The sequence below is a fragment of the Thamnophis sirtalis genome, unplaced genomic scaffold (assembly GCF_051295495.1).
Source record: "Thamnophis sirtalis isolate CommonGarterSnake01/CBP01778 unplaced genomic scaffold, rThaSir2_p1.2 scaffold_3, whole genome shotgun sequence".
In the NCBI taxonomy this organism is placed as follows: Eukaryota; Metazoa; Chordata; class Lepidosauria; order Squamata; family Natricidae; genus Thamnophis; species Thamnophis sirtalis.
In genome coordinates, this window is record NW_028261383.1 from 167,541,050 (window position 1) to 167,568,721 (window position 27,672).

General features: G+C 43.2%; 1 protein-coding gene across 3 annotated transcripts; it reads left to right on the plus strand.

Moving 5' to 3' along the window:
• The first annotated feature begins 1,007 nt into the window (after nt 1-1,007).
• Nucleotides 1,008-27,653, plus strand: PFKFB1 (6-phosphofructo-2-kinase/fructose-2,6-biphosphatase 1). 3 transcript variants are annotated; one of them, XM_087710806.1, is made up of 15 exons: nt 1,008-1,165; nt 8,576-8,701; nt 8,827-8,923; nt 10,982-11,048; nt 11,143-11,217; nt 14,456-14,512; nt 17,488-17,609; nt 21,653-21,860; nt 23,332-23,478; nt 23,753-23,857; nt 24,082-24,211; nt 24,768-24,830; nt 26,443-26,507; nt 26,758-26,895; nt 27,554-27,653. In XM_087710806.1, exons 1-15 carry the CDS (start codon nt 1,138-1,140, stop codon nt 27,611-27,613), a joined length of 1,488 nt encoding a protein of 495 aa, XP_087566932.1. In that variant the 5' UTR covers nt 1,008-1,137; the 3' UTR covers nt 27,614-27,653. The 3 variants fall into 3 exon arrangements, with proteins under 3 accessions (XP_087566932.1, XP_087566931.1, XP_087566933.1); XM_087710805.1 differs by lacking the exon at nt 1,008-1,165 and adding an exon at nt 7,033-7,159; XM_087710807.1 differs by lacking the exons at nt 1,008-1,165; nt 26,758-26,895 and adding an exon at nt 7,033-7,159.
• The last annotated feature ends 19 nt before the right edge of the window (nt 27,654-27,672 follow it).

Sequence of the window (27,672 nt, forward strand, 5' to 3'; positions counted from 1 at the left end):
TAAAAATGATTGGCCATCAGAATTTTGTTCTTTGTAATTGACTTGCATTTTTAACCTGTTCGTGGACGTTTGGAGACTTAAGGTCTGCTGCCTTTGAGAGAAAATTTAATCTCCTTTCACAGCTAATTGTTTCTTAATTTGGCTTGCAAACACAAAATCCGATACAGTAAAATTAATTTTGCAAAATCTGAAGCAAATGGGAGCTGGGAAGGGAAGGGTAGGATGCCAAGTGATACCCCCATGAAAGACAGGTGATTTTTTTTAAAATCGAATTTTGCAAAAAAGCCAGAGAGTTTTTGGAAGGGAAAGTTCAAGATCTTTATACTTCCACTTTACAAGCTTCATAATAACTTTATAGTCTTGAAGGTCATGCAGACAAACTATGGGTTATATAATCGACCAAACTAAAGCAGGAAGAATTGTCTTGCAAATGGAAAGTGAGTGAATTTGGCATTTGGAATCAATTCTTGTCTAAATGGCTAAATTGGCAGATCTAGCAATTTGTCAAAAAAATGACAGCAGTTTTATTAGTTTTATTCATGGTGGAGAGTCACACAAGTACTTGAGATATGCAAGGTTATACATAATCCCTATGGTTATTATTAATTTTACTGTGGAATCCGTTTATTAATTATGCATATTTAATTTTTATCCCATTTTTCCTTCTAAAATTTTATACCCAAAACCCCAACTCTTTAAACTTGTAAAGTATGCGGGGCTGGAGAAGAGCGTCTGACCAAAAACTCACCCAGGAACTTTCGGCTCTGATAATTATCCAAATCCACAAATGTTACACTGCTTATTATTATTGTGTCCTACACTTGCCTAAAAATTGTAATGATTTTAATGGGATTTGGATGCAAAGATCGTCTTCTGTGCTCCTACCCATCTGGGTTAGACAACAATTTTACCCTATGATCTGGTGCTGCTGTCTCCTTCCATCTTTAAGGCTAATATTAGTACTGACCTTTTCTGCAAAGCGTTTTTTTTTTTTTTTGAAAGACTGCCTCCAGCTCGGCAACAATTATTAATGACACCATGACTGGAAACCTGACCCCTAAAGAAAGTTCTTGATCTAGTGACAAGGCAATCCTTCCAATGCCATGGCTTCTAGAAAACAAACAGGGTTGATCAGCTATGGAGGGAAAACCGGTCAAAATCCCAGGTAGGAGTTTTTTTATTGATACAGTTGGTGACTAGAAAATTAGGGGGGCAATAGAAGTTGTACTTTAAGGAGTGTTGCAGAAAATGACAGGCTTCAGACTTCTCAGGATACAGGAAAAGTTTATTTGGCAGCCAGGTTCAGAAAGCTAGCCCATGGCTTAGCATTGCAAGTTCTGAACAACCTTCATTATCGAAGCAGGCATTCTTGTACATTCTCAAAAGCATTGCAACACGGAAATACTTAACACATTTCTTAGTGGTTACCTTGAGGAGAAAGCCTTATAAGGAGATGGGGCCTTACTTCTCCTTTTGTTTATGGAGTGCGTGTCATTAACGAACTTTAATTGAACCTTGGACTTTTGACATAGAGACATCTTGTGGTTAGGCACTGGCTTCCTGTTTCTTTTGCAAGCTCCAACTCTGTCTATGTGGCTTTTAATATAGAGGTAAAGGGGCTCTAAGAGGCTGTCCAGCCTGACCCAGTAGGTTTCACACTTAATGTCTAAATCTCACTTTACGTCTGCTTTAAAAGGACAGGCAGAATGTCGTCTTAGAATCCAATACTCAACGACCCCATTTGTGGCTTCTTGTTGTCGGGCATAGGTTTATGATTTAGACTGGGAAGTACCCAAGATTGGGCTGCACAGAATAGTACCCTTCTCTCCCCCCCCCCCCCCCCCCGTCCATCAGCTCAGCCTAATCAAAGACTTCCCAGCTTGTATTATACTTCCTGGCCTAGAATGTTGGCAGGTAGAAGGTGGAGGCATTGATGCCCAGGATTTTCTCTGCGATATACAGCTTGGATTGAAGTTGTTGGTGAAAGGGCTGTCTATGTTAAATGGGAGTAGACATATTGAGCAACTTGCTGCAAAGCTAATCTACTTGCATAAGAAGGCATACAAATGTAGCCAAACAGTTTTGATAAATTGAGTTTTATTCATTTTTATCTTTAAAAGGATCTTTACCTAATTTATTCCACGTCGCTTAACTTACCTAATTTTGGTCTCTACCTCCCTGTAGTAAAAGTCCACTTTAATTTGGCATGTTTCCCCTTGTTATAATCATCAGGTTTATTGTAGATGCCAGATTTCTTCCAGGGCTTCACAGTGGTGTATACAGAATCCCTCTTCCTTCTTTCCCACAACAGCCCTACAGGGCAGTTTGGGCTGAAAGAAAGTGATAGAGCCAAAGTCACCCAGTGGCTGTGGATAGATATGAATGTGGCTTTCTGATCCCAGTCCTACAACTTAAAACACTATCCCTGTGATTACGTGTGCCAGAGGTGCCCTCTCTGTGGGCACACACCCCATCACTAGCTACTCTTCTGGTTTCTGGTGTATACTGGCCAGCTGGTCTTTAGAGATGCCAGAATGCCCGAAAATGGCCAAAAACCAGGCCGTTTTTGAGCCATTTTGGGGGTCATTTTCAGGCCAGTTTTCAGGTTGTTTTTCTGACTGTTTTCAGGCTGTTTCTTGGGCTGTTTTTGGTCCCCCCAAACAGCCAGAAAACAGCCTCAAAACAGCCAAAACAATGGCCAAAGAACAGGCATGCACACCGGCTAGTTGGTCTTTGAGTTTCTGACACTTTAGTGCGTGTATATGCACAGGTGTTCTAATTTGGGCACTTGGTGGTGAAAAGGTTCACCATCACTGGATTATCCCATTGTGGGTCATCTAACATAGTCACTGATCTTCTAATATAATTATTTTTTTGAAAGGTCTGCAGCATGATGTTAGTTTTCCTTCTTATAAAATGGGTATGGTAGTTATTATTGAATTATAACTTCTGATTTTGTATTATAGTCAGTGGATTATTTCATTATCTCCTATCTTTCATCAGTCCCAGGGCAGTCACGGAGCATTAATATAAATATATCAACAGATAAAAATCTTGATTTAAAAAAATGCATTGGATTCTGCTTACTCCAGCATGTCACTCTTCTGATGTATATTCAAACAATTTATTAAAGATGTCTATATGTAAAAAATATCCTAATAGAAGAAAGTGGTTTTCATCTGATAGTGATCAACCGGTGCTAACTACTGCCTCGTGCTGAAAGAAAGGACATATAAGCATCCGGATTACACCAAGATTTTAAATGCTAAATTTCCTGATTCATTTGATGATGGCAAAGACGTTTGCAAGCTAATCACAGGCAGAAAAAAAACTCAGAGAAATGGTGAATTGGTTCTTTAGGTAATCAGGTCTTTATCTGTTCAGAATCCGAACCAGGAATTTGAATTATCAACCAGGCTCAAGATATCATCCTCCTAGAAAGTCTTATGCACTAATTCCAGTCTTTTGAATCAGATTTATAAAGAATCAGTTTTCATCGAACCATTTTCTTTGTTTTGAGAAATATTATTTTGTGACTCGTTGGCCCAAGCACCTTCTCAGTTTATGATGAAGGAAAAGTTGACTTTTAATCCAGGAACATTTTAAAACTTGGCTCATTTCATATCCCATTCTTAAAGTGAAAAAGAATAACATCATTGCACTTTTGTTGGTTTGGGGGAATTTTATTATTTGGGGGTGGGTGGTTTCTCCCCCCCCCCAAAAAAAAACCCTACTGTTTAAGTACTGTTAAATATTAATGAGTATCTTGGAGGATGAGTGGATTTGATCTCCCTTCTCAGCTCTTGCTTATCTTATTCAGTATTGCCCGGGGAATGCCAGCAAACCAACATACATCCTCATAGTGGTAGTTTAAACTGTATGTGCTAGACCAGTGATGGCAAACCTTTCATACACTATTTTAGTTTTAGTTTTTTTAGTTTTAAAGTTTATTTATAGGGCGCCCTTTTCCCTGGGGGGACTCAGGGCGGCTTACAACTCATAGGGAAGGGAATACAAACAGTGACACATAAGAACAATACATAATTATAATAGAACACAACATTCATACCATTCGGGTGGGGGTGAGTTACAACTTTAACCCCAGGCCTGACGGGATAGCCAGATCTTGAGGGCTGTGCGGAAGGTCTGGAGGGTGGTGAGGGTACGAATCTCCACGGGGAGATCGTTCCAAAGGGTCGGAGCTATTACCGAGAAGACTCTCCTCCGCGTAGTTGCCAGTCTGCACTGACTGGCAGATGGAACTCGGAGGAGGCCTAATCTATGTGATCTAATTGGTCGCGAGGAGGTAATTGGCAGAAGGCGGTCTCTCAAGTATCCAGATCCACTACCATGGAGGGCTTTATGGGTGGTAAGCAGCACCTTGAAGCGCACCCGGAGATCGACAGGTAGCCAGCGCAGCTCGCGGAGGATAGGTGTTATGTGGGTGAACCGAGGTGCACCCACAATCGCTCGCGCGGCCGCATTCTGAACTAGCTGAAGTCGCCGGATGCTCTTCAAGGGCAGCCCCATGTAGAGCACGTTGCAGTATTGCCCAAACTGCAAACAGGAAGGTGCATGCATGGACATGCGCAGCAGAGACCCGAAGACCAGATGGCTGGTGGGAGGTGGGGATCCCAAAACCCACAGCGCAGCAAGAGGTAAGATCTTTTTCTTTCATGAGCTTCTGTTTCGTCATTTGCAGGGAAACAGAAGGTCACGAAAGAAACGCTATGGAGATCTGACCTGGGGCAATGGCACATGTGCCAGCAGAGAGGGCTCTGCGCGCCACCTCTGGCACACATGCCATTGCTTTGCCATCCCGGTGCTAGACCTACTGAAGGTAATCTGAAAGTTATAGTAATCCCATAAAACACAAGTTTTGAATATCACTGTTTAGAATTCTTAGGTCCACTGCTAGCCTGAAGCTCTCTTTTCTTCAGGAATTCTAGTTTGTGGGCTAATTTCTTAGTATGGATCAAAGCCATACCCAGGGCAGATTGGGCCCTTGGCACCAGTTTCAGTAGTAGTCCAGGATCGTTTCTTCCAGCCATAATCTCTGGCAAGCTCTGCACTAGGTCTTGAAGCCAGAGAACGAACAAATGGTGATCTGAAAGTAAAGTGAGCTAATGATTTGCACTGAAAACAAAATAATGGGGCTTTGGAACTCTCCATGGTTATAACCATGTTACAGAGAGCTCAAAGGTGCAATAGCAATAGCAATAGCAGTAGACTTATATACCGCTTCATAGGCCTTTCAGGCCTCTCTAAGCGATTTACAGAGAGTCAGCATATTGCCCCCAACAATCTGGGTCCTCATTTTACCCACCTCGGAAGGATGGAAGGCTGAGTCAACCCTGAGCCGATGAGATTTGAACCGCTGAACTGCTGATCTAGCAGTAGCCTGCAGTGCTGCATTTAACCACTGCGCCACCTTGGCTCTTAAAGTGCAAATTCTTGTATTTCTCTGCTTTCATTTATTAGAAATCCTTAAGTTTTAGTTCGGGTGGCTGTAAAGACAAAAGATAAAAAAGCAATCAAGAAAGATGACAAATGTATTGAAAACTGAGAAGATTTCACTTTATAGGTGGGAAGAATTAGAATTCTTCATTTAAGATTAAGCATCATCCAAGCCTTTTGCCTCTGACCCTTTTTTTGATTCTTATTCACTTAACTTCTTACTTAAAATATAGGGGTATCACATGGATACAGCATGCCAAATAAATAAATATAATAACGGTGCATACTGACACGGGATCGCAACTAAATCCAGTTGCAGGATTTAATTTAGAGAAGCTGAACGTTCTAGAGAACTGGAAGTAAGAAATAAGACCGGGGGTCTCTGAGGTTGAAAGAAAGACCCTCATGATCAGGGGTGGGATTCTACTGGTTCAGACCACTTCAGGCGAACTGGTAGCTCTGATGATCAGCTGGGAGCGAACCAGTTCACTCTGACGATCAGGTCTGCCCATCTGCCTGCCCCTGTGCTTAACTGACCTATATTTCAATTCAATTTCAATTCAATTTATTGGCATTTCTATGCCGCCCACTCCCATTGGGAGTCTGGGTGGCTTACAGGCAAAACAAACATATTTAAAAATTTAAGAAAAAAATACAAGTGTTAAAAATATCAACAACATGCATACAGTTGTAGTGGGGCTGGATACTAATCAACAGCCCCAGGCCTGCTGGAACAGCCAGGTCTTCGTGGCTTTATGGAAGGCCGGAAGAGTGGTGAGGGTCCGGATCTCTATGGGGAGATTGTTCCATAGAGCCGGAGCAGCAACAGAGAAGGCCCTTCCCCGGGGACCCGCCAACCGACATTGACTGGCCGACGGCACCCGGAGGAGGCCCAACCTGTGCGATCTTGTTGGTCGTTGGGAGGTAAGTGGCAGGAGGCGGTCTCTCAGGTAGCCAGGTCCTAAACCATGAAGGGCTTTAAAAGTAACGACTAGCACCTTGAAACGTGTCTGGAGACCAATGGGGAGCCAGTGCAGCTCACGGAGGATAGGTGTAACATGGGTGTATCTAGGTACACCCAATATCGCTCGCGCGGCTGCGTTCTGGACCAATATCTTCTCAGCTGATTTGCGTGGCAGAGTGGATTGCTGCACCTCAGCTGTGTTACTCCCCAGCAGTAATGTGGAAGGTAAGTTTTCTTAAAACGGTGCACACACATGAAGCGCACGATCATCGAACTAGTTGTTGAACCGGCAGGTTGTTAAACCGCCACTGCCCTTAATGTCAGATGAAAAAAACAAAAAATCTGGATTACAAAGGCTAAGAAATGAAACAGGGAATCTCTCTCAATGCCTGTGTGTCATCACTTTCTTCAGTGGTGATTCAAAATGATATCAGGACCTTTCTCTCCCGAATAGAGCAAAGTATATTTGTCCAGAAGTGAGCTGCCAGTTATCTGTAGTGTATACAAAGGTGGGAGTTCAACGACCTCGCCGTCCCACACCGAACCTATCTTTCATGCATATGCAAACACAGGATCCTCAGCCAGAGCTGAGCCTTCAGGAAGAGCCAGACAGTCCAGTTCTGCAAGCTAGGAAGACGGTTGTCAGGATGTCTGGAGAGTTTGGGGAGCTCACACAGACTCCCCTCCAGAAAGTATGGATTCCCCGCACCAGCAGGCGCCTGCAGCAACGCAGGGGATGTGAGTTGGGATGAAAAAGCGGGTCAGCTCTTTCCCCTGAGGAAAAGCTAGCGCTCTTCACGGGCGGCAGGAGGTTAGAGAAGGGAAGGGCAAGGCAGGGCAGAACAAAACCTTTGGAAGTCATGTTTTTGCAGGGATAGTAAATGGGAGCTATATGAAGATGAGGGCTAAAGCAATCAGTGGCTAGTGCTAAGGACAGAAGTGTTTACTGTGTTTACTGTTTATTAAATTTATAGGCCGCCCAATCCCGGAGGACTCTGGGCGGCTTACAGAAACAAAAATTAAGAAAGATTAAAAACAGATAAAACAGGACAAATTTAAAAAAGACACAACATGCACCCAGTCTAAGCGGGGCTGGACCTCAATCCAGAGGTCAACAGCCCCAGGCCTGCCGGAATAGCCAGGTTTTAATAGCTTTTCGGAAGGCCATGAGAGTGGGTAGGGTCCGGATCTCTGGGGGTAGCTCATTCCATAGGGCCGGAGTGGCAACAGAGAAGGCCCTACTCCGAGGCGTCGCCAGCCGGCATTGTCCAGCTGATGGCACCTGGAGAAGGCCCATCCTGTGCGATCTTATCGGTCTTAGGGAGGTGTGCGGCAGAAGACGGTCTCGTAGATATCTGGGTCCTAGGCCATGTAGGGGGCCATAGTGGGAAGGACACCACTCTGTCTGTGACACCCCCTTTTTTATTTCTCTTTCTAATACGCCTTCCCCCTCTCTCTCACTCTCAAGCAGGAAGCATGATCTCTTGTAGAGGAGTTTTGATATTAGCTAGAGAGCTGTGTGCAACTTTAAGGAGTCATAAATACTCTCTTAAGGCCCCCCTTGCTCAGGGCAATAATCCTTTACGATGAGGGAATATCTTGAACATCTTCAAGTCTGGTCTCTGAGCTCAATCTTCCTGAGAGGGAGAAACACTAATCTTTCCAATCATTTGTTCCCCAGCTTATAGGTCCATGTATGGACTTCCAACTTCCAGAATTCACAATAATGATCATGCTGGCCAGAAAATCCTGCAAATTAATAACTATGAATCCAGAGATCACCAAGATGGAAAAGATCTGGGTTAACTGTTACCTGTCCCACCATAGTCGGATGTGCTATACAGGTTTTACTGAAAGACTCTTATTGGTTGCTTTAGGATTCAGAGTTTTAATGCTAAACCAGAAAAGGTTTGGGTGTATTAGAACAGTGTTTCTCAACCTTAGCAACTTGAAGATGTCTGGACTTCAACTCTCAGAATTCCCCAGCCAGCATTCGCTGGCTGGGGAATTCTGGGAGTTGAAGTCCAGACATCTTCAAGTTGCCAAGGTTGAGAAACACTGTATTAGAACACTATTTCTCTCTGCTTTGTGGGTTCCTGAATCTCATCACAAAATTAGGCTCAATCTCTTACTCCTTTTTCCATTTTTCTTCAGCCTCAGTGCCACAGTTCACCAATTCACCAACTATGGTGATCATGGTAGGATTGCCAGCACGGGGAAAAACTTACATCTCTAAAAAGCTCACTCGGTACCTGAACTGGATTGGGATCCCCACTAAAGGTATGGAAGGGAATAAATGATTCATTCGAGGTGAATGGAATCAAAGGGGAGAGGGAGAGCCTCTCAAGCCAACACAGAAGGACTTACTTAAAAATACCGAGCCATCTTAGTCTCCATCTCCCTAGTGTTCAATGTTGGACAGTATCGCCGTGAAGCCGTCCAGACATACAAGAATTATGAGTTCTTCCGCCCAGACAATGAGGAAGCTATGCAGATCCGGAGGTGAGGAGCTTATTCAGATCTGATTGGTACAGTGGAGAAGTCGGGGAAGGTTGTTTCCTACCGCAATGCCCACCATAGTCTGCCAGGATGCCTTCCCATGTCCTAGTTCGGCTTAACTTGGGGAGAGGGGCAGCAAGGAGCCAAGGTGGCACAGTGGTTAAATGCAGCACTGCAGGCTACTTCAGCTGACTGCAGTTCAGCAGTTCGGCTGTTCAAATCCCACCAGGCTCAAGGTTGACTCAGCCTTCCATCCTTCCGAGGTGGGTGAAATGAGGACCCAGATTGTTGTTGGGGGCAATATGCTGACTCTGTAAACCGCTTAGAGAGGGCTGAAAGCCCTATGAAGTGGTATATAAGTCTAACTATTGCTACTATTGCAAATAAGAAACTTTCAAATACAACCCTTAATTTTTGTTTTCTGAAAGATGTTTCTGTGGCCTACATGGGATCCAAGAGCATTCTTGGAAATAGCATTTCATTTTCCAATATTCTACCTTCCCATTTAATGTTCTTGTAAAAAAAAAAAATAGAACCTTTAAAACAATGGGACATAGAGTCTGGTGCCCAATTGAATTGAGCCAAGGTGGCGCAGTGGTTAAATGCAGCACTGCAGGCTACTGCTAGATCAGCAGTTCAGCGGTTCAAATCTCACCGGCTCAGGGTTGACTCAGCCTTCCATCCTTCCGAGGTGGGTAAAATGAGGACCCAGATTGTTGGGGGCAATATGCTGACTCTCTGTAAACCGCTTAGAGAGGGCTGAAAGCCCTATGAAGCGGTATATAAGTCTACTGCTATTGCTATTGCTATTGAATTGTCTCCTCACATTGGCTCCCTGCACGACATTTGGGGACCAGGAGATATTGGTCTCGGCAAGACCACATTTTTGTAAACATGACTGAAATAATAGCAATAGCACTACTGTGTATACCACTTCAGTGCTTTACATCCCACTTGAAGCGGTTTACAGAGTCCGCATATTGTCCCCAACAATCTGGGTCCTCATTTTACCGACCTTGGAAGGATAGAAGGCTGAGTCAACCTTGAGCCTGATGAGATTCAAACTGCCAAATTGCAGTCAGGTAGCAGTTAGCAGAAATAGCCTGCAGTACTGCATTCTGTCCACTGCGCCACCACAGCTCTAATAATGCCCAGGAAACCTTCCATACATCTTAATGTGCTACTGAAAAAACTAATCGTTGATATTACATTACAAAGATGCTGAAAAGGGGAGGGCTCTAGAGCAGTGTTTCTCAACCTTGGTGACTTGAGATCCTGTGGACTTCAACTCCCAGAATCCCCCAGCTGGCTGGGGAATTCTGGGAGTTGAAGTCCACAGGACTTCAAGTCACTAAGGTTGAGAAACACTGCTCTAGAGGATGAGCCTCACTACCTCTTGAATTTAATAAAAAAAAACATGGCTGCTAATACAAAGATAATGTTTCAAAGATTCAACATGTGAAACATAATTTGATTGATTGATGATGTGCTATCTTGGGCACATAGATTGGTTTCCTCCGTGACCATCTGACCGTAACCTCAGGTCTTCCAACTGTGTAACTGAAGCCATCCACCTTGATTATGGCCATTCGTTCCATCTCTTTCCTTCTACCTTTTCCTTCACATAACATTTACAGTAGGATCATTTGAGCCTGGCCATTGTGCCTTGAGTGAGAACTTTATTTGATGGCCCATTTGTTTGTTCCCTTGGCTGTCCACAGTATTTTCAGCAGTCTTCTCCAATACCACCAATTCTCTTTCTAGCCTATCTCCTCAAACTTCAAGGAGGTAGCTTGGTTATCTAGAGAGGCAAAGTCTAGATAACCAAGCTACCTCCTTGAACAAACAAATGGGCCATCAAATAAAGTTCTCACTCAAGGCACAAATGGCCAGGCTCAAATGATCCTACCGTAAATGTTATATGTATATCCTTATATTTGGTTTTGGTTTTTGGTTTTTGTTATTGTGGGGATGGGTTGATTGTTATTTACCATATTTGTTTTGGTGCTGCCACAGCAATGGATCATCGTGTGTGATCTCTTCCTTGCTATCTCTTTTTAGGCAGTGTGCGTTAGCAGCTCTTCGGGATGTCCAAATCTACCTGAGTATGGAAGAGGGACAAGTGGCGGTAAGATGGCAAAAGCCCATGTAGATCTAATCCTACGGTCACCTCTTTCAGGCTACGTGCCAATTCAGTTGCCTTGTTCTTCTCCATTACCTAGGTTTTCGATGCCACTAACACCACACAGGAACGCCGTTCCCTTATCTTGCAGTTTGCCAAGGAGAATGGCTACAAAGTAAGCCGGGGGGGGGGGGAATAAAGAGCCCATAAGAACAATGAGGGTGTGTGTGTGTGACCTAGCGCTGCGTGCACATTTGCAAAGCCTTGGGTGCCAAACCATTAGGGATCCTCAAAGTTGTAATTTTAAAAAACGATAGAAGGAAGGAATTAAGTATATGACTGCGGTTCCACCACAAAACCGCGTTCGACTAAAGCGCGCTCGACGAAACCACGTAGCTGACGTCATCAACAGGGCGACAACAGCGCGGAGACAGAAGCACACTGTAAACGCTAAACCTAAAATTAACCCCTAAACCTATACCTAACCCCCCTAAACCTAATCCTAAACCTAACCCTAAACCTAACCCTTAACCTAACCCTAAACCTAACCCTTAACCTAACCCTAAACCTAATCCTAACCCTTAACCTAACCCTAAACCTAACCCTAACCCTAACCCTTAACCTAATCCTAAACCTAACCCTAACCCTAAACCTAACCCTTACCTTAAGTTGAATCAGCTTGCTTTCAAAGCGCTATTTAAAGCGCCCTTCTTTCTCCGCGCTCGCTGTTGTCGCCCTGTTGATGACGTCAGCGACGCAGTTTAATCGGGCGCGGCTTAGTCGAGCGTGGTTTTGTCGTGCCACGTATGACTGCAAAGTGATCAAATTAATGTTTAATCAAATCAATGTTAGTTCTTGTCCTGATCTCACCTTGTAGTTTAGAAGTCTGGACTTTGTGATCCCGTTAGCTGCGCTCTTTGCCACAAGGCAAATTCAGATTTGAAAATACAGACCGAATTAAGCAAACTGGGTTTTTGTTTTTTTTCTTTTATTTACTTAACGTTGTTTAATGTTTAGTGGAGCAGTAGAGAATATCTTAACGGCTTTACAAGCCATTAATATATTTCAAAACAAGGAACATCAGTAATGTTTTTATTCTAGAATACCTACTAAGACAATGCAGTTCAGTTCTTAAAGCAAATTAATCAGTCCTAATTGTCAGTTAGGTGAGACTTGAGTCACAGTTTTGGCTGTGATTAGGTGAAGATGATATTTTAAAAATAATTTTATTCAGAATTGTTTTTAAAGAAAGAAGGCAATGCAAATTAAATTCAGAAAGGGAAAGAAAAATAAAGAAAGAATAAAAAGTGCAAGAAAAAAGAAAAAGGAAAGAGGAAAAAATAAGAATAAGAAAGGAAAGGAAATATTTCAAGAAGTGACTTCTGATCTTCATTACAATAAGTACAAACACCATTTATTCTTCATCCCTATAAGATTACATGTATCTCTTCTTCCCATGGTCTATCCTCTCTCTAGACACAAATCCATAAATCATTAACATTTCAGTCCTGGTCTCAGCCAAAGTCCATAAAAGGTTTCAAGAATTGTATAAAAACATGTCTTTCTGCTCCTTCCATTTGTTTCTAGGAATATTGATCTTTAATTCATTCAGATGTTATCAGAGGATTCATACTCTCTTCAGTTTTTCTTTTTCCCCATCTCGAAAGCTACTGTCATCTCTGTTTTATAATCCATATATTTTTCATTTTCCGGTATTTCAATAACTTCTTTATAGTGTAATATTGCTGCCTCAGATGACACTTGTTTTAGCTCTTTGTCCTATAGATCTTCCAAGATATTCTCTTTCATAACTATCATTTCCTTTTAAATATCTTTTTGGACATAATCTAGCCATAGAAGCAGACATCACTGCTGACACTGTTGCTCTCAGTTTCTGTCCCGATTCTTCAAACATCTCCTGGAGTATTTCAAATGGTGTACTATGATCTGTCATTTTGTCTCAACGCTGATGAAAGACAAGTCTGCCACTTCGTTTTCCTTGTATGCCTAGAATATTTAGCCCCTTCTAGTATCCAATTTCTGAAAACATAAAGCCTCAGATTTTTATTATGATTTAAGGTAAGCTAAATCATTTAGTTCCCATGAAGGCGCTCTTTATTTATATAATTATTTTCAAAACCTTATAACAAAACCCCTAGCATTTCAAAGTTGCCTGTTCCCTTAATTCATTTATAACTTTTGCTGAATTAAATTGAATTGAATTTTGAATTAAAGTCTTCTTTAGCGTTGGCCGTTAATTTCAAATCCTTTACATTCTTAAGCTTATAGGTTTTTTTTAAAATTCCAAAATAAATGTAAGCTCATCAGGTTTGCTCCCCATTTTTAGTTAGGGAAGAAAAGACAAAAAAACATCCTTCCCCCCAATATGGGACAGATACTTCGGTTTGCCTCCAGCCCTAGTAACTTGGAATTCACAAAAATAAAGTGACCTTTTAAATCACGGATTATGTTAAAATGTCAATATGAGATGTCACATCTGGAAGGTACTGTGGTAAGTTATCATCCAGCCCTCTCCCAGAAAAATGAAATATCCTAGGATATATAGAAAAGGCAGAATATTTCTCTGGATGTGAAAAGAAAGAAATATGCTTTAAAAGACAGAATAGTTGCCTGTAGCATCCTGCCCATCCACACTTTGTCAATAGGCCATTGAGAAGGCCAGGCTAGCCCACTTTACATAATAAAGACTTCTCCACTGCAGCTGTAGGGGGAAGGGATATTACTCAACTCTCCACATGGCATCTGAGAACTCATCTATGGATTCAAAACAGCCTAGAGAGTAGCCCCCTGCATGGCACCATGGGAGTCTGACAACCAATCAGAATACATTTCTTACACAGGAACAGGAAACAGAGAGGTGGGACGAAACAGGGTATAAAAACCCTAGCAAGCCCCTTCCTCAGCCTTTCTCTTCTTCTCCACCAACATTGAAGCATGTGATCACCTTTTCTTTTCAGGGCTCAGGCCATGTGGCCCTCTCTACCAATAAACCATCTTTCCAAGCAGCCTCCATGTCTCCAGTGTCTTTTCCCCCACTTGGAGCTGAACCCAGAAGGACATTTCTTTCAACAGTACCCAGCATGGCTGTTGTTTTTTCTTAACTAGATTTGCAGGTTGCTAGTAGATTAGGCATCTAATCGCCATGTACATTCACTTGCTTTTCTCCCCAATACCACCATGTCTCACACTTCCAGTAGATTCTGAAGGCTTATAAAAAATACAACTGCAAAATGTGTATAAACAAAGAAAATGCTTCTGTTAAGAGCAACTATGGCAATTTCATATCCTTTCCACTGTTAAATTAATTGTTTTCATCAGTTGTAATAGCTGATTGGTGGCTGACTGTATAATCTTCTTTTTCTCTTCCATGACCCCTCCATCTGCCACTGGAGGTTTTCTTCATTGAATCCATCTGTGATGATCCGGATATCATTCAGGAAAATATCAAGGTAAAACTCCTTTCTGTGCCTTCTGTCCATTGGTGGGATTCAAATAATTTAACAACTGGTTCTCTGACCTAATGACCAGCTAGGTAGGCGGGGATCAGTGTCATGTGACCATGTGACCATAGCCAACGCAACGTCACTCAGGCCGATGGGCGCTTCGCCTTAGCTGTTACAATGTAATAGGAGTTAATGGGAGAGGCAGTTTCTATAAGCAGGGCAATAAGGATTAGGCTCGAAACAACATCAGAATGTTTCTTTCCTGCCTTCTTTACAGGATTAGCCTTGGAAAGTGGAAAAAAACAAAATGAGATTTCTTCCAACAATCGGTTCTCCGAACTGTTTAGAAAGTTAACAACCGGTTCTCCCGAATAGGTGCGAACCGGCTGAATCCCACCACTGCTTCTGTCAGATATTTTGGTAATGTTTAAAGTCTGGAAGAACGCTAAAGCCAGATATAAAATTTATATCTGTCTATGTTCAGGGGCTTTCATTTGCATAGTTCAAAGGGATGGGACTTGGCCATCTTAAAATCCATTCAGGTTTGGTACAAGGGTGTTGTGTGGTATTCAAAAGTAAAGTGACAACCAGCTATTAACGACTGATAATGGGACTCCTTTGGGGAGGGGTTTAGTGCTACTGGAATAGTGCTACTGTGAAATAGCAGTACTGTACTCCAGAAAAGTGTTAAATTGTTGGTAAAAAGCAGCTTCAAACAACAGCTGATAAGTGCATGAAGAAGAGAGTTGACTCAAGGACCACTCAAATGAGAGATATAAACTGGAGTGGAGAAGATGGATTGACTATATTCAAAATAAATACGGAACTAAGAAATTCCAGATAGTTTATGACTGAAGAAGCAAGGAATGATATAATCTGTTTAGAGTTAGCCTAACAAAAGAGGAATTTAAGCTCAAATGAAAGATGATACTAACTTTCTTTAAGTTTATTTTACAACATCTTTGTTAAAGATTTATACCCTGTATTTGTTCTGGGAAGTCGGGGGGGGGGAGGGGAAGATTGGGGGGAGTTGGGTTCGGGTGGGGAGGGTGGGGGAGGGGAGGTAAATATTTTTAAAAGCCTTTTTTTTCAAAAACTTTCAATAAAAAAGAGAGTTGTGAAGCACCACGAGAGAAAGCTAGATAGTGAATAACTGCATGCATGCATTCATTCTAGCTGCCCACTCCAACAGATTCTGAGTGGCTGACAAAAACCAAGTACAAGATAAAACAATTGAAAACATAAACAACACAACAGCCTTGGAAAACTGTACAGTAGCCACATCCTCCTTCCCCCAAATATTAAGTCCTGGACTAAGACCTAAGCCAGGTTTTAAGTGCACTTAGAAACACCCATTGAGCAGCATCCATATCTCTGGGGGAATGCTGTTCCAGAGGGTGTGACTGTGAGGGAAAAGGCACACTTCCTAGGCCCCATAGGTTGGCAGCATTTAATATAAGGGACGTGAAGTGCATCCACTCTATCCAAATGTATTGGAAAGGCAGAAACAGTGAGAGGGAGCATGGCACGACAAAACCGCGGTCCACTAAAGCGCGCCCGATTAAAGCGCGTACCTGACGTCATCAGCAGCGCGACAAATACCACCACGGAGAAAAAAAGGGTGCTTTAAAAAGCGCTTTTAAAGCAAGCCGATTCACGAAAAGGTAAGGGTTAGGGTTAGGGTTAGGTTAAGGGTTAGGGTTAGGTTTAGGGTTACGTTAAGCGTTAGGGTTAGGGTTAGGGTTAGGTTAAGGGTTAGCGTTAGGTTTAGCGTTAGGTTAAGGGTTAGGTTTAGGGTTAGGTTTAGGGTTAGGTTAAGGGTTAGGTTTAGGGTTAGGTTTAGGTTTAGGGTTAGGTTTGGGGGGGTTAGGGTAAGGTTTTTGCGTTAATTTTAACTTTACCGCTCACAGCGTGATGTTTTCGTCATGCTGTGATGACGTCAGGTACGCGCTTTCGTCGAGCGCGCTTTAGTCTACCGCGGTTTTGTGGTGGAACCGAGAGGGAGGTGGTCCCTCAGGTAACCAAGCCATGAAGGTAAAAACCAGCACCTTGAATTGCACCCAGAAACCAACTGGCAGCCAATGCAGTGGTGACATGTGGCCACAATGAGAGGTTACTGCTCATGCTGCTGCATTTTGAAGCAGCTGTTGCTTCCGAAGGGTCTTCAAGGGCAGCCCTATAGAACACATTGAAGCAGTCCAGTTTGCAGGGCCCCCTGGTTGAAGAAAGCAATATATACGATATACCTGTGGAAAGGCCTTCTTGGCCAAAGCTGCCATCTGCTCTTTGAGCAGTAGCTGTGAATCCAGGACTCCCTCAAGTTGTACACAAGTCTTGATGGGAAAATCAGGTTCCATCCAAGATAAGGATGTGAATGTTCCCAACCGAGGAGGACTCAATAGCCACATCCACTTCGTCTTGTAAGCGTTGAGTCAAAGTCTCAGTGTCCCTCCCATCCAGATCCAAACAGTTTCCCAAAAGCGGATCAGTACCTTGACAGATTTCCTTGTACAGTCTGGGGTAGAGATGTAAAACTGAGGACACCACCTTCCTCCCTGGCTTTCTAGACTCATACTAATCTGGATAATAACAAAGATTGTGACCCGACAAATGCGTGCACGACAAAACCGCAGCGAGAAAACAGTGAGGTCAAAATCGCGCCCAGAACAGCGCACCCACAACAGCGCGCCGACAAAAGCGCGATTAGGGTTAAGGTAAGGGTTAGGGTTAGGGTTGAGGTTAGGGTTATTACCTTGTTTTCGCGTTGTTTGTTGATGGCGCGCTTTTGTGGGCGCGCTGTTGGCGCGATTTCAACCTCGCTGTTTTCTCACCGCGGTTTTGTTGGCGCGCTTTTGTCGTGTGCACATTTGTCGGTGAACCAACAAAGACCACCAGGCTGATTGGGTGTCTCTCTCTCTCTCTCTCTCTCGATCATGTTTTCTATCCCCGTCCTTCTTGCCTGGTGTACCAACCACCCACAGCAAGTGAAGCTAACCAGTCCTGATTATAAGGACTGTAACCGGGATGAAGTGGTGGAGGATTTCCTCAAGAGGATTGATTGTTACCAGAAAACCTACCAGCCATTAGGTGATGAGTTGGACAGGTAAGGAGGGAATGTCTCTGCTACTGTGTGATGGGGGTGGGGCATTTGTACACCCAAGGCCGTCTGCGTTGCAGGGCATTTGAATTTTCAGTGGCTGGCAAAACATGGCATCAAAAAGATATCAAGCCTCAAGTCCCCCCCCACCTCTCCCCCCCCCCAAAAAAAATTGCACTGCTCTTGATAGTATAAAAAGGTTTTGGGAAAAACTTTGTGCCTTCCACTAAAGTAAAAGAAGTGGACTGCCAGGAATTGTGTTGCTGGTTCAATTTTGAGTATCTATAATTTCAACAAGACACTCCTGGATATCCACATGAAGTTGTTTAGGGGTTAGTAGAGTGGAGAAATGATAGGTGGGGAAGGAAAGCATCTGCTGCTGCTTCTTATACAATATGCATACACCATTCCAAATATGACAATGCATTTGAATGTAATGAACATAGATTAAATATATTCTGTAACTGGCACCAGATTTTAATGGTCGGTTTTATCTTTCATACTTGTGGAAATGGGTAAAATGTATATATTAGGTACTGATAGTAGGAACTTCCACATTGCCAGCCTCATTTCAACCTCCAGATCTGTCTCAAAACAGATCACAATCAGAAACCGTCCACAATCACTTTCACCTCTGCCTCTCGTGATACACAGGGAACACCAGGAGCCACTCTGAGTACAGTATATTCTCTTTTCTTCCAGATAGCAAATTATGTTACCTAATCCATGTCATATTATCAGAAGAATCCGAGCGAGGGAAGGCACCTAAATAATTACACTTGTGTGCCATCATGTTGTAAGCTACACCCCTTTTGTAAGCATGTTGTGGCATCTCTCTCTCTCTCTCTCTCCCTCCCTCCCTCCCTCTCTCTCTCTCTCTCAGTCTCTGTCTCTCTCTGTCTCTCCTCTCTCTCTCTCTCTCTCTCAGTCTCTGTCTCTCTCTGTCTCTCTCTGTCTCTCTCTCTCTCTCTCTCTCTCTCACACACACACACACACACACACACACACACACACACAACCGCCTATGGTCAGGGCGGCTCCGCGGGCCAGATCTAAGAGCCCCGTGGGCCGTATCTGGCCCCCGGACCTTGAGTTTGACACCCCTGCTGTAATGCTTCTGCTCTGAACTACCATCACTTGTACAGTTAGAGATGTTCCTTCTCCTCCCAGCCTATAAAAGGGAAAGTACTTTCCAGTATTTTGCCCTTCCTATTTGTCCATAAATATGTAAACAAATACCCTGAGATCCTCTCAAGGTTATCTAGCCACCATTCCTCTGTCATAATTAAAAGTCGCTGTTGGTTAGGAAGCTGAAACAATAGCATGTTGACATTTTTACAGGTAAGCACTTTTTCCAAAAAAGGTTTTGGGAAAAACTTTGTGCCTTCCACTAAAGTAAAAGAAGTGTGCTGCCAAGAATTGTGTTGCCGGTTTAATTTTGAGTATATAATTTCAACAAGAGACTCCTGGATATCCACATGAAGTTGTTTAGGGGTTAGTAGAGTGGAGAAATGATAGGTGGGGAAGGAAAGCATCTGCTTCTTCTTCTTATACAATATGCATACACAATTCCAAATATGACAATGCATTTGAATGTAATGAACATAGATTAAATATATTCTGTAACTGGCACCAGATTTTAATGGTCGGTTTTATCTTTCACTTTTTCCAAAACAGCTGTGAGTGTGTTTTGCGTGTTGAAACAGCAACTGAGTTAGCAGGAAGAGAATAATTAGGTTCTAAACAATGCAGACGGGGAAAAGGCAGGATTTGGAACAGATTGGGAATTTTCTATGAAGGGTGGGGATAAGAAAATAATAATGGGGAAAGGGTGGGGAAGAGAAAGTATGGAGAATAAAGAGCTGGGAGGCAAGTTGAGGCATGAGTTTCTACCTGGAACTAAATTAAACTTTTAGAAAAATTGTGGTTATTCAGTTACAAGCATTGCAACAGTTAACAATAAATTGGACCACATCAGAAATAAATTATGCAGTTTCCCAACCAGAGTTGACGTGTGATCACTAGAGGCAGAGGTGAATCTTAAAATACCATTCTTTTTTTTTAAACTAAAGAATACAAAACAAGTACTTTATTTTTATATTTAACCCACCCATCTTCAAGTGACTTTTCCGGTAAAACAATATCCACGTTTCCAATTGTTAATCTGTTAGCAAAGGTTAGGAAGTTTTTAAGAAGCCTGACATTCTCACAGCACTTTCTAGCTATCTAATCGTTGCATCTCTATAATTCTATTTTATTCATATATCTAGTACTGGTATGTACGAGAGATACAGTCTACTGTATATAGTATTCCGAAATTAATTTTTGCTTGTTTAATTTTGTGATGAATATTCTACCTCCATTCTTCTTAATCAAAAGATGGCATTTGTTTGAGACTATGCTATACGGGACATCCTTAAAAAAACCCACTTAATTCTATGATAAATTGAACCCATCTTGTATTTTACAGGTAATTCTCAACTTACCACCACAATTGAGCCCAAAATTTATGTTGCTAAGTGAGAAATTTGTTAAGTGAGTTTTGCCCCATTTTTTGACTTTTCTTGCCACAGTTGTTAAATGAATCACTGCCATTGTTAAGTTAGTAACACCTTTGTTAAGTGAATCTGGCTCCCCACCCCCACCCCCTTGGCTTTCCTTGTCTGAAGACAGTTGTCATAAATATGGAGCAATTGTCAAGCATGTAAATCATATGACTGCGGGGATGCTGCAACAGTCGTAAGTGTGGAAAACAATCATGTCACTTTTTCAGTGCCATTGTAACTTCAAACGTTCAGTAACCGAACAGTTGTAAGTCAAGGAGTACCTGTGTTCTGGTAATACAGCCTTTTCCAATCTAATGCCATGTGACTATGTTTCCCAAAATTCTAAGCCCAACACATTTGGAGATAGGGTTAGGGAAAGTTGGTATAATTTTGGCAAAGATTTAATACCAGTACTGAAAATTGGTAGTAAAATATTGGACGTTAGAAACTAATCAGAAGCAAATTACACTGGCTAAAAATGCCACGTTTTTAAAAAACTAATATTTAAAGAAAAGCAGAAACGTTGAGTGCTTAATCCATGAGAGTGGTGAATTGGTTACCCCACAAAGCTGTTGAGCTAAACTCCCAGAAAGCCCGTGATAGATGATAAAGATCAGGGGTAAAATCCAGCAGGTCCTGACAGCTTCTGGAGAACCGGTAGCGGAAATTTTGAGTAGTTCGGAGAACAGGGAAATGCCACCTCTGGCTGGCCCCAGAGTGGGGTGGGAATGGAGATTTTGTAACATCCTTCACAGTGGTGGGTTTCAAAAAATTTTCGAACCTACTCTGTGGGTGTGGCCTCCTTTGTGGGAGTGGCTTGCCGGCCATGTGACCTGGTGGGAGTGGCTTGCCGGCCATGTGTTCTCTCTCTCTCTCTCTCTCTTTCCTTCCTTTTGTCTCTCTGTCCCTTTTTCCTTTTCTTCTTTCATCTCTCTCTCACTTTTTCTTTCTTTTTTCTTTCTTTCTTTCTTCTTTCTTTCTTTCTTTCTCTTTCTTTTTCTCTATGTGAGTCTGTCTGTCTGTCTGTGTGTGTGTGTGTGTGTGTGTGTGTGTGTGTGTGTGTGTCAGTGGTGGGTTTCAAAAATTTTTGGAACCTCTTCTGTAGGTGTGGCCTGCTTTCCGGGTCCACTAGTGGAACGTCTTCCGGTTTGGTAGATTTGATGAACCGGTTCTATCGAACTGGTGCGAACTGGTAGGAACCCACCTCTGATCCTTCCCCTGGAGTGAGATGAGAATTGAGATTTTGCAGTATCTTTCCCCGGCCACGCCCACCAAACCACACCCACCAAGCCACGCCACCCCCACCAAGCCACACCCACAGAACCGGTAGTAAAACAATTTGAATGTCACCACTGATGAAGATGATGGAGAGTCATAATTCAAACATCTGGGAAAGCCAGAGTTTTTTCAGTCCTGATTATAACTAACGAGTGGATTAGCTTCTACAGATCCATCCAAAAGAATGGCTCCTCAAATGTGACTTGGTTATTCTTCTTATTATAGTTCCCTGTCCTACATTAAGATCTTCAATGTTGGCAGTCGGTATCTAGTGAACAGGGTTCAGGACCACATACAGAGTCGCACTGTTTATTACTTGATGAATATCCACGTGACACCCCGCTCCATCTACCTCAGTCGGCACGGGGAGAGCGAGCTTAACCTCCGGGGGTGCATTGGGGGCGACTCTGGGCTATCTGAGCGTGGCAAACAGGTATACTTATCACATTGTTATATCTTGGTATGTTGTTGCATTTAAACTGTTTCAAGTCAGGCCAAGCAGCATAAAAAGTATTAGCAGTGGATGAATTCAGCAGTTCGATATAGTGATCAAAGCGCCAGGCTAGCACTCCCAGAAATAGCCTTGTGAGTTCCATTTCTTTCTTAGGCATATAAAGCCATCTGGGTGACTTTGGGTCAATCTCTCTCTCCCCCAGTCCTAGGAAAATGGCAAAAGCAAAAAACTTCTGAAAGTCTTCCTAGGAAAACTGTAAGGCCTAGTCCAGGCAGTTGTCTGGAGTCAAATCAAATCAAATCAAGTTTATTACAGTCAAAGACCAGAGCCCAGAACAGATAAAAACACTCAATGAATATCCAGTTAAAAATTCTAGAACAAAAGTAATAAATAACAGATGAAATCTATATTAAAATCACCATTTGGCATCCAATCTGTCAGATACACATGGCCTAATTATACTATAATTAACAATACATAAACTGTGAGGCCTGTAGTCATTAAATACTAAAACGCAAAGAAATAATAATGCAAAAGGGTTTGCCACATTAGTTGTGTAAAAATAACTAAAGTTGGATTGATCACATTTCCAAGAATCCCCAGTGCTGCTGCACAAAATCTACCCACCTGTGCTCTAGTTAAAATCTGTTTATCCTTAAGCAGCCACTGGAGATAAGCAGTATCGGAAGGGCCAGGATACTGACCAACTATTGGGAGGATATGGTGTTTTTTTTTACTATCTCTATAAAAGGAGCATCAAAGGAGTATGTGTCCAATGGTCTCCACCTCTTCTGAGCCACAGGAGCAAGGCACATACAATTCAGCAGAATAAAATGGGCTAAAGCTAATTTTGTTTGTTAAATCCCTCTGAAAATATTTAGGGAGCAGCTACATAAGAATCTTTGGAATAAATATATCCCCAAAATTCAAGCATTGGATCTTTCATGGGGGTTTGCATAAATTATGAACCATTAAAATCAACCTGGTTGTAAACCACCATTAACAATTATAAACTGGAGGCTTTCATCTCAAAGCACTCGATTCCTCACAAATCTAAAATCCTCTACATCCTTTTATCTGTTTTCCATGGAGTTTCTAGAAGCTTTTTAAAGAGAATTATGAACTCACACCCATGAAGGAGACTGGATGTTCTGTATGTTGGCAGCTGTTCATTTGATGACAGCTGTGATATTTAAAGAAAGTTAATCCTGGTAAGGTTTTTCCACCCAGGTGTCCATTAGAAATGCTTAGATCCAGGAGCTCCATATTAAGCTCATAGTCTTCAGAATGAACATTGGGCTGGTGTTCCTACTTTAAAATACCAAGTAGTGTGGATTCTTAGAAAAGAAAGGCAGAAGCTGAGAGTCCTGTTTTTGGCTTAGGGCAAATGTGCCGAGTTCCTTGGGTGATTCATATCTATGTTTTTTTCCACTCTCCCTTTCTTTGTCAGTATGCCTGTGCCTTGGCCAACTTCATCCGTTCCCAGTATATCAATGACCTCAAAGTCTGGACAAGCCACATGAAACGCACAATCCAAACAGCAGAAGCATTGGATGTGCCCTATGAACAGTGGAAAGCATTGAACGAGATTGATGCGGTGAGAAGCTATCCTTAACACATCCTGGCTCTTAAACTGGGGGGGGGGGTAGCCCTGAGGGTTCCACATTTCTCTCACTCTCATTTACCGCAAATTGCCTTCTATGACCAAGAGAGGCCCAACTCTCAAGACCAGAGAGTTCCTTCTTTAGCCTCCTCCTGAGGAAAGCACGGGAGGGAAACCTGATCCCTTGCTTCTTCATAAACTTTCTCGAAGCTGACTTTTCTTCTCAGTGTCCAAAGCTCAGGGATTCCAAATCCTGCATTTGTTTCAGGGTGTCTGTGAGGAGATGACTTATGAAGAAATCCAGACCAGTTATCCACTAGAATTTGCCCTGCGAGACCAGGACAAATACCGCTACCGCTATCCTAAAGGAGAAGTAAGAACTGTGCAATCTGGGTGCAACATGGGTGGATTTAGGTAGCATGTTACAAAAGGAGGAAATGGGCAAATCTAACATGCTCCCAGGGACAGAGGAGGATGGGAAAATAATGATCACTAATCAAAGGAAAACGGCTAAATTTGGAGTCACCCTTAAGCAGGACAGAAATTCGAATTTAAATCAGGACCAACAGAGAGGCCTCTCCAAATTTCTTCCTTCAGTCTTATGAAGATTTGGTGCAACGCCTGGAGCCGGTCATCATGGAGCTGGAACGGCAAGAGAATGTGCTGGTGATTTGCCACCAAGCTGTCATGCGCTGCCTCCTTGCCTACTTCCTGGACAAAAGTGCAGGTACCACGTCCATTTTTCCACATTGCAAGACTTTCCTCTCCCCCTTCCTGAGTTGCAGTTTTTTTTGCAGTTAGACTTATATACCGCTTTATAGGGCTTTCAGCCCTCTCTAAGCGGTTTACAGAGTCGGCATATTGCCCCCACAATCTGGGTCCTCATTTTACCCACCTCGGAAGGATGGAAGGCTGAGTCAACCTTGAGCCGGTGAGATTTGAACCGCTGAACTGCTGATCTAGCAGTCAGCTGAAATGGCTGCAGTACTGCACCCTAACCACTGCGCCACCTCGGCTCCATTTAGTCTTCTCAGCTGAGAGCCTGGGAGGCAGATTGTGGCAAAACCCTGTGTGTATGATCCTTCCTGTATATATGGCATTTTCTCTTCCCCGTAACACTTGCCAGTGGAGAAAAAAAGTTAAGTCTTCTCTTTTACATTGCAAGAGGAAGTTGCATTTGCAAATTGGATGGATTATTCTTATGCACCAGTTCTTCCTCTTCTTAGACTCTCTGTGTAGTTCTGGAGATGACTTTTGTTTCATTTGCCATCCTTCTTTTTCAGAGGAATTGCCATACCTCAAGTGCCCATTGCACACCGTTCTGAAGCTCACGCCTGTGGCATATGGTAAGTCCCTTCCTCTTCGGCAAAGATCCATTGGGACAGCAAAAAAACAGAAGTCTGTTTCAGGGGAGGATGCAGAGCGAGCTAATGATTAGACACTGAAGATGAATTGATTGCAAAACAAAATATAATATACTCATATTGCTACCTACTGTACGTAAGCTGATCCAATGGTGTTTGGAAGTAAATTGTTCTCTAATGCTAATAAGCTTCCTCCCATTTTGTGGCTATGTACAGTCACTGATACGTTCCTTTTCCTAATTGTATGAATATTGCGGGGTTCCACCACAAAGCCCTTATCCGCGGAGACATAAGTGCGAAGACTAATTCGCGCCGTTCGAAGCGCTAAGGAAAAACGCGACCCTACCGCGATGACATAATCGCCTAGGGCAAATCCGCGCATTCCCAAGCACTCAGTACCCTAAACCTAACCCTAACCCTAACCCTAACCCTAAAACTAACCCTAAACCTAACCCTAAACCTAACCCTAAAACAAACCCCTAAACCTAATCCTAACCCTTACCTTAATTGAAATCGGCTTTCTGCCGCGGCACCGTTTTAAAGCGCCCTTCTGTTGCCGCGCTGTTGTCGCGGCAGTGATGACGCGCGGTGATGACGTCGCGGCTTTAGCAACGCGCTTATGTCTCCGCGGATAAGGGCTTCACGGTTTTGTCGTGCCACGTACTGCGGAACATGCAGGAAGAAAAAGCAAGAATTGCTGGCCTGCACAATCTTTTCCAATTTATTGACTCTGATATGCTTTGTCATTGCTACTTCCTTGATCTCGTTGACTTCTCTGTTCTAAGCTACAGTCCGAGTATTTTGGCTGTCCTACTAGACAAATCCAATCCTGCTTAGCTTCTCTAAGATCAGCTAAGGCAGGGGTGCCAAACTGGATTTCTTCTATCAGCATTGCAACTCTCCTCCGTGGGCTGGTAGAGGGGATGTGGGGGGAGGAGCAGGGGGGAGCCAGGATGGACGCCTCCTGCTGGCCAAAACGGGATGCAGGGACCCCATGTGACCCCTTTTCTGCCCCTTTTCTGCCTGAATGGCCTCCTGTAGCACTTTACCAGCCAAAACGGAGCACAGGGGGGCACGGCCCCCACGCACCTCATTTTTGCCCTCTATGACCTCCTGCAGCCCTCTGCCGGCCAAAAAACGGGCCACATGGAGGCTCCATGAGGCCCCCGCGTGGTCCATTTTCAGCCTCCCCAACCTCCAGCAGCAATCTGCTGGCCAAAAATGGGCTGCACGGGGGGGCTCTAAACATGTCCTTGAACAAAGCTACTCATCTCCCTCTCATCTATATTTATCTCTGTATGCTGCACAACATTGCGCTTCTGTGAACAATCAGTAGCCTATTGACAACAAATGCCATACTGGAGTTCCAGCCTTTTTAATTCTGCTCAATTAAAAGGAAAAAAAACAAAAAACAGGCGGTTCCAAATCAGTTATTCATGCCAACCGAGGCAAGTTGTGACTCTTTTCAGAGAAGGGAGTTTGTGCAGGCCTAGCATGTCATCCTGAAGCCGATAACGCCACTGGCAGTGAATGAGTGTTTGGAACTCCCACCTACCGTCAGTAATTGGGGGTTCATTTTTTGGGGGGGGGACAGGCTGCGAGGTGGAATCCATTTTTCTCAATATCGAGGCTGTGAATACACACCGGGAACGCCCCACGGTAAGGACGACTCCTGTCACATGGGAGATTTTACGTGAAAACCTCTAGAAAGAGGGTTGTGAAGGAAGCTGTGATTGGCAAAGGGCTTGTGTGATCTGAAGCTTTTCCCCCATCGTGTGTTCCTGGTTATTGACTTGACAGGTGCTCCTGTTCAAGATCATTGTGTTCAGAGTTGCATCTCTGTGTGTGTGTGTGTGTGTGTGTAATATTTTCCTCTTATCTTCACTCCCCGCCCCCAAAACACCCTTAGCACTTTTCCTACAAAGCTAGCCAGGCCCCCTTGTATCGGCACTACCGCGCTGTGCCAATGGCTAGCCCTGAGCCCACCAAACAACCCTGCTGGAAAGATCTGGGGCGCTCTCCTCCCTCTTGCCTGTTTGACCCTCAGGTAAAAGAATCCTCTCTTCGCCTGACTCCCTAACCTAATTCTGCCACATCGCACTTTAATCACTGTGCTTTGCCATGCTATCTCAATGCTTTTCCTAACCTGCCCTTGAGAAATTCCTTTTTGAAGCCCAAAGACACGATTTCACGGTGCCAAATTATTCCCCAAGAAAATCATATGTAGATGACAAGAACTAGTCCAATTTTCGAGCCAAGGTGGCGCAGTGGTTAAATGCAGCACTGCAGGCTACTGCTAGATCAGCAGGTCAGCGGTTCAAATCTCACCGGCTCAGGGTTGACTCAGCCTTCCATCCTTCCGAGGTGGGTAAAATGAGGACCCAGATTGTTGGGGGCAATATGCTGACTCTCTGTAAACCGCTTAGAGAGGCCTGAAAGGCCTATGAAGCGGTATATAAGTCTACTGCTATTGCTATTGCTATTTCTGCCATGGGTCTATACTGAAAGAAGTGGTAGAATTACTCTTCTCTGCCCAAGGGCAGAGGTGAGAAACGGAGCCAAAATACACTGGCTATAATTCTAACACTCAGGATAGTTGACATTACTGATATAAATGGATGTAGATAGATTTCAATTCTTCACATTATTTCCTTTTTAGGTCATAGTGGTGCTTTAAAGTTTTTCTTCCCTTTGTCTTCTTGCAGAATGTTGATGTGTCACGAGATCCTACCGAAGCCCTAGACACCGTGCCGGACCATTATTAAACTTAAAAGACTAAAAAGAAAAATAAACTTACTTTATTGACGAGATTCTATTACTAATA

Excerpts from the sequence above, each read along its gene's own strand:
- PFKFB1 (XM_087710805.1), top strand. The coding sequence starts at position 7,069 with ATGTCTGGAGAGTTTGGGGAGCTCACACAGACTCCCCTCCAGAAAGTA. Across the intron at positions 21,861-23,331 it reads TATCTGAGCGTGGCAAACAG|TATGCCTGTGCCTTGGCCAA; the intron begins GTATACTTATCA and ends TTTCTTTGTCAG. Across the intron at positions 23,479-23,752 it reads CATTGAACGAGATTGATGCG|GGTGTCTGTGAGGAGATGAC; the intron begins GTGAGAAGCTAT and ends CATTTGTTTCAG.